Here is a 6,773-nt window from a genome sequence, read left to right as displayed (position 1 = left end):
TGATCCACCCACTTTATTCGCCACAGCCACTTTCAGAGACACACCAAGTATGCAGTTACCCATACTTCCTAGAACTGTTATAGCAGTTAGCATTAGCGTTGCTAGACGCCAGTCATCTCAACCGGACGTTTAGCACTCTTACCCACCTTTTTCAACTACATCCCTAGTAGAAACAACCTGGTGACTACAACGTTCGTAACAAGACCTTGTCGGGCAAAGTTGCTTACAGAATGTTCCAGTATTGTAGTTACAGTGCAGGTAAGAGATTCTACACTATTAATGTGTACATTTGAATGACTGAAATGCAAGTGACTTCATAATATTGAGGGCTAAGGTCAAATTTGTTCGCACCTTCACATTAAACATTTCAACGAGGGACATTTTCACAAATGTATTTACTTATAAAAAAGCTACATTGGGATAATTACCTACTATTATGATTTGTATTATAAATAATATTATTCTTATTATTATATCATCATTATCCGTATCATTATTGCATGTTTTATCACTGTATTACTTTATTACTTTATTATTTATTTCTTTCTTCACCATTCATTGATGATCATTTAATAATTGAGTGTGTGTGTATGTCAGTCACTGCGGGGGGGCCTCCGGAGGGGCTCCTTGCTGCGTGAGGGTGTGCCAGTACTCAACTTTCTTGCCGATGTGTTTGAGACACTCAAACCAATGTTTCAGCCTCACTCCCTTGGCATTTATGCCCAGTTCAACTCCGCCTGTGAGACAGGGAGAAGGTGGAAGGGAGAGACAGACAGAGAGAGAGAGAGAGAGAAAGAGAGAGAGAGGAAGAAGGAGAGAAGAGAAAGGAAATATTTAACCTTAAGTCAGGTAGGTGAGTCATCGAGAAAAACATATATTTTACATGAACAACCTAGCGACAGACAGACATACAGACAGACACGCAGACAGACCCACAGAGAAGCACACAGAGAGACACGGGAGACACACAGGGAGAGAGAGAACTTGAAATTGACAGATAGGAAACGAGAGAGAGAGATGAAGAGCGAAAGACAGAGTCAGGGGGGGGGGTCATCAGACAGATAGAGGTTTTCCTGGCTGTGATTGCATAGTTGATGGAGTGTGAAGTTTTCAACACAGTATTTAACAGACGCCGGCTTTCACAACGCCTCAAACACGCTCAATAGCTCATCTGTGGCCCCAACTAAGCCTTGGTATTAAACTCAGATACAGTGAGAGGCGTGGGGAAGACTGTTCTCTTACATATCTCACACTCCCTCGGAACCAGACATACACACATCAACACACAGTCCTCACAAGTATAGTAACACAAACACACACACAGATACCACTGGGCACAGTCGTCAATTCAACATGTATTCCACGTTGGTTCAACGTCATGTCATTGAAATAATGTGGAAACAACGTTGATTCAACCAGTGTGTGCCCAGCGGGATGTGTGCAATTGTATGTGCGCAAACACACCTCGGCCCTCATAGCGCCCAAGTTTCAGATAGTGTGTTTGGATAGTCGTCTCACGTACCTTCCAAATGACCCCTTCTCATTCTTGCCACCAACAAACACAGACACACACACAGTGGTACACACACCTGACCTGTTTGTCTAGGCCACTCACGTACCCCCTTAATGACCTTCCAATCCCCCCTCTCCCTTCCCTTCACTGACCCCCCCCCCCCCCCCCACACACACACACAAACAGATCGATAACATGTTCCCTGAGTCCGGAGGGGTGTGGGTGACAAATGGCGGGCGATTGTGTGACCCGCCGTGGGACGAGAGAAAGAAGGGCGAGAGAGAAACACTGACGGATGAGATGGATGAGGGAGGACCTGGCGGGGGCGTCCCACTCCCTTTCTCTTTTCCTCCTCTTCTATTCCTCCCCTTCTCCTCCTTCCTCGACACCTCTGTCTTTGTGCAAAATGAGAGGTCCAGTCCGCCCATCAATTGCTCCCACAAATCAGGGGGGACACTGCTACTCTCTCTCCGTCTCTCCTCCTATCTCTCTGCCTTCCATAATTACTCGATTTCTTTTTCATTTTTCTGTCCCTGGCTTCTCATCTTCTTCCTCCATCATTCTTCCTGGCCTTTACAGAGAGTATTTGACAGCACATTTGCTTCTCCCTCCGCTCTATCTGTCTTTTTTCCTCTCGGTCACTCCCCCCTTTCTCTTCCCCCTCTTCCTCCCGTCTCGCTCTGTCTCTCCCAGTATCACAGTCGTTTTTCCGCAGTGCTAACAGATCTAGGCCATCGTGTATGTTGGCCATTACACCATAACGATAACAGTCATGGGAGAGGTTAGCCGGAGCATTGTGTTAGAGCGATGGCCTTTTTCCCCTTCTCTTCTGGCGCGGGTAATAACTCACGTTATGTCCCCAGCTTGAGAGAGAGAAAGAGAGAGAGAAAGAGAAATAGAGAGAGAGAGATGTAGGGAGAGAGAGAGAGGGCATGAAGGAGAGATTGAGTGTATGCGTGTGTGTGTGTGTGTGTGTGTGTGTGTGTGTGTGTGTGTGTGTGTGTGTGTGTGTGTGTGTGTGTGTGTGTGTGTGTGTGTGTGTGTGTGTGTGTGTGTGTGTGTGTGTGTCTGTGTGAAAGAGAGAGTGGGCCTGAGATAAATAGAAAGGGTGAGTTGGAGAAAGAGAGAGAGAGCAAGGGAGAGAGAGCGAGGGCACTAGGGAGAGAGAGCAAGGGAGAGAGAGCGAGGGCACTAGGGAGAGAGAGCGGGAGCAAGGGAGAGAGAGCGAGGGCACTAGGGAGAGAGAGCAAGGGAGAGAGAGCGAGGGCACTAGGGAGAGAGAGCGGGAGCAAGGGAGAGAGAGCGAGGGCACTAGGGAGAGAGAGCAAGGGAGAGAGAGCGAGGGCACTTGGGAGAGAGAGCGGGAGCAAGGGAGAGAGAGCGAGGGCACTTGGGAGAGAGAGCGGGAGCAAGGGAGAGAGAGCGAGGGCACTAGGGAGAGAGAGCAAGGGAGAGAGAGCGAGGGCACTAGGGAGAGAGAGTGGGAGCAAGGGAGAGAGAGCGAGGGCACTAGGGAGAGAGAGCAAGGGAGAGAGAGCGAGGGCACTAGGGAGAGAGAGCGGGAGCAAGGGAGAGAGAGCGAGGGCACTAGGGAGAGAGAGCAAGGGAGAGAGAGCGGGGGCAAGGGAGAGAGAGCGAGGGCACTTGGGACAGAGAGCGAGGGCAAGGGAGAGAGCGCGAGGGCACTAGGGAGAGAGAGCGAGGGCAATGTAGAGAGAGCGAGAGCACTAGGGAGAGAGAGCGAGAGCACTAGGGAGAGAGAGCGAGAGTAAGGGAGAGAGAGCGAGGGCAAGGGAGAGAGAGCGAGGGCACTAGGGAGAGAGAGCGAGGGCAATGGAGAGAGAGCGAGAGCACTAGGGAGAGAGAGCGAGAGTAAGGGAGAGAGAGCGAGGGCAAGGGAGAGAGAGCGAGGGCAAGGGAGAGAGAGCGAGGGCACTAGGGAGAGAGAGCGAGGGCAATGGAGAGAGAGCGAGAGCACTAGGGTGACAGTCGGAAAGAGAGAGAGACTCAGCCTGTTACAGGGAACCTCCAGATGGGAGTAAAACACTTTGATGTCAAGACCTTCCAGCTCCCTGGGAGACAATCCATTCTGCCCCAGCTGCCTCCCCACCGGTTCTCCCTGTGATATACGGTACACGCCGGGCCGTGTCAGATCTGTTTAGATCCTCACAAAGCAGTGTGAATTTGACGTGTCGCCCCGTTGAGGGATTGAGGACAACTTTCTGTCGCTCTCGTTTTCATTCCCCAATGCTCTTGCTTCTTCACATGCAGTCCTTTCCCTCTTTTCTGCTCGTTTTCATTTCATCCCCCTTTTCAGTTCTTCCATCCTTTCACTATTTATTTTCATCCTTTCACTCCCTCCCTCTCTTTTACCCATGACGTCATTGCCCCCTCCCTTTCTTTTACCTATGACGTCATTGCTCCCTCCCTCTCTTTTACATATGACGTCATTGCTCCCTCCCTCTCTTTTACCTATGACGTCATTGCTCCCTCCCTCTCTTTTACCTATGACGTCATTGCTCCCTCCCTCTCTTTTACCTATGATGTCATTGCTCCCTCCCTCTCTTTTACCTATGACGTCATTGCTCCCTCCCTCTCTTTTACCTATGACGTCATTGCTCCCTCCCTCTCTTTTACCTATGATGTCATTGCTCCCTCCCTCTCTTTTACCTATGACGTCATTGCTCCCGCCCTCTCTTTTACCTATGACGTCATTGCTCCCTCCCTCTCTTTTACCTATGACGTCATTGCTCCCTCCCTCTCTTTTACCTATGACGTCATTGCTCCCTCCCTCTCTTTTACCTATGACATCATTGCTCCCTCCCTCTCTTTTACCGATGACGTCATTGCTCATCACACTGCGGCCCGCGTTGCTTTCCTCCTCGCACACATAAATTCTATTACATTATTTTCTGTAGCTACATTTCTCGCTCTCTAACTCTCCTCCTTTCCCTCACTCCCCCTTTCTCTTACCTATGAAGTCGTTGCTCATCCCCAGATCGTAGTCCCATACGGAGATCTCTAGGGTTTTCTTCGCCAGCTGGTCGTGTGGAACTTCATACACAAACTCCTGTAATGTAGAGAGAGAGAAAGGTATTCATGTACTCACTATTAGCGGAAAGTTACTCAGATTATGTTTAACGTTGAATGTGAAACATGCATTGACTTAAATTCATGTTGATGGTAGGGTAGGTAGTTATGCAGTATTGAAGGAGATGGAAAATGTATTAAAATTATGGCACATAAATTATGGAATTAAATGCATGGGACAATATTCTTACACAAATGCATGAGAAGGGGTAAGCTATAGCTCTCCATCACTTCCAAGGGCATACAGTTCAACTTTAACAAACAACATTAATATGATATATTATATATCTTGCACATCTGGTTGCCAAATGTGAGTCAGAGAAATGGGTTGCCAGGTACAGATGTAGGATCTTAATTTGATCACCCTTTTGTTGCTGATTTTCCTGCAAACTTGCAGTGTATTTGAGTTTTAAACATGCTTCTAAAGTTTGTGATTTCCACTTTGAAATGTCATAATTGATTTGCCCTAACGAACAATGTATCAACCCATTCAAAAATGTTCATTAATTATAATCCACATAATAATTCATGTTTATTGTTGCTAAGGATTATTTTCCTGCAGTAGCAAACTGCTCAAATTAAGAACCTACATCTGTATCTGTGTATTGGAAGAATGATAGATATTACTTCACTGGAAGGTTGCCAGGTATTGGTTTATGTATTAGGGAGAGTGATTTGTAGTGCTCGGAGCGGGTGGAAGTACCTCATTAAACTCGGGATTGAGAGTTTTCTTCTTCACTGTGGTTTTGTACTTGGACTTTTTCCCCATATCAGGCTGCAGCACACTGAGAGAGAGGGGGAGAAAACAGCGAGGGAGATATAGAGAGAAAGGGAAGGAGGGGATGAGAGTGTGAAAGAGAATGAGGCATATGAGAGCGAGTTAGAGGGCATGGGAGAGCACAGAGGAGAAAGAGAGCAAGTGAAAGCCAGATCGAGAGGGAGAGGGAGATATGAAGGGAGAGCAGGAGAATGAGAAAAATATGGAATTTTAATTAGACAGTTGACACAGCATGACGACTGAAAATGCCGCTTTTCCCCCATATTTCTGACACAGGTCTTTTATTGTTTCTGAAACATCAAAGCAAATTATCTTCCATTTAGTCTTCCACCCCGGCATGACATTAAACCCCACCGGAACGAGGGAGGAAAATAGAACAAAGAGAGACAGTGAGAGAAAAAAAATTGAAAAAATTCAGAGCCGAAAACTTTCATTTCATTTTTTGGGGAGAGGGCGAGAGAAATCGGTGATGAGAGAGTCAGAGACTCAAAAGCTCAAGCAAAGAGTGGGACAGACAGCTTCCCAGAAGGCCATTGGTTGTTATTGGAGGAGGCATCAGCATAAATTCAAGCAGCGAAGTCATGATGTTCTAGCGGGGAGGAGATATCTCACTCCCCAACGCCACCCACCTTCAGCCCAACGTCAATAACACGTACTCAATGACAAGCTAACAGATGTGCTGCTATGGTTGGGGTTTGTTCACAACAAGTAGACAGGAGGGAGGGAGAGAGGGATGAGAGAGAGAAAGAAAGAGGTAGTATGAGAGAGTTCTCAACCAACCCAGTGAAAGAAAGAAACAAATTGGATTTGTTGGAAAAGAGGGAGAGAGGGGTGTTTATAGAAAGAAAGATGGAAGAGGACTGGCCACCCCTCGGAGCCTGGTTCCTCTCTAGGTTTCTTCCTATGTTCCTGCCTTTTCTGGTGAGTTTTTCCTCGCCACTGTGCTTCCACATCTTCATTGCTTGCTCTTTGGCGTTTTAGGCTGAGTATCTGTACAAGCACTTTGTGACAACTGTTGATGTAAAAAGGACTTTATAAAACAAATTGGAATTTGATTGATTAAGATAGAGAAAGAGAGTCCTCAACCAACGCAGTGAAAGAGAGAAAGAAATTGGGTTCGAGAGAATACAAGCTAGGAGAAAAATGAAGACAGAGAGGGATGGAGGGAGAGAGACAGAAGAGTGAAAGAACGAGAAAAACAGTCAATTTCACACAGAGACAGAGGATAGAAAAACAGAGTGACAGTTGGAAAGCGGGGAGAAGGAGGAGAGCGAGGAGAGAGAGGAGCAAAACAAACCGCCCAGTTTAGAGACTCACACATCCAAACAGCACAGGCCGAGATGACAGTTTGCTCACTCAGCACCAGAGGGACGGGTGGCATCCCAAATAGCA

General features: G+C 47.2%; 1 protein-coding gene across 1 annotated transcript in view; it reads right to left on the bottom strand.

Moving 5' to 3' along the window:
* Positions 1 to 592: 592 nt before the first annotated feature.
* The window catches only part of LOC120051967 (double C2-like domain-containing protein beta), a 46,229-nt gene continuing 40,048 nt past the window's right edge, over positions 593 to 6,773 (bottom strand). The window contains exons 9-11 of the mRNA XM_038998844.1: positions 5,307 to 5,388; positions 4,487 to 4,583; positions 593 to 737 (exon numbers count right to left, since the gene is read on the bottom strand). Coding sequence (XP_038854772.1) covers positions 598 to 737; positions 4,487 to 4,583; positions 5,307 to 5,388 — 319 coding nt within the window. The 3' untranslated portion in view covers positions 593 to 597. The remainder of the gene's footprint in view (positions 738 to 4,486; positions 4,584 to 5,306; positions 5,389 to 6,773) is intronic.

Source organism: Salvelinus namaycush, chromosome 8 (genome assembly GCF_016432855.1).
Source record: "Salvelinus namaycush isolate Seneca chromosome 8, SaNama_1.0, whole genome shotgun sequence".
Lineage (NCBI taxonomy): Eukaryota > Metazoa > Chordata > Actinopteri > Salmoniformes > Salmonidae > Salvelinus > Salvelinus namaycush.
The sequence above is the reverse complement of the archived record's forward strand: the minus strand, read 5'-3'. Positions and strand labels throughout refer to the sequence as shown.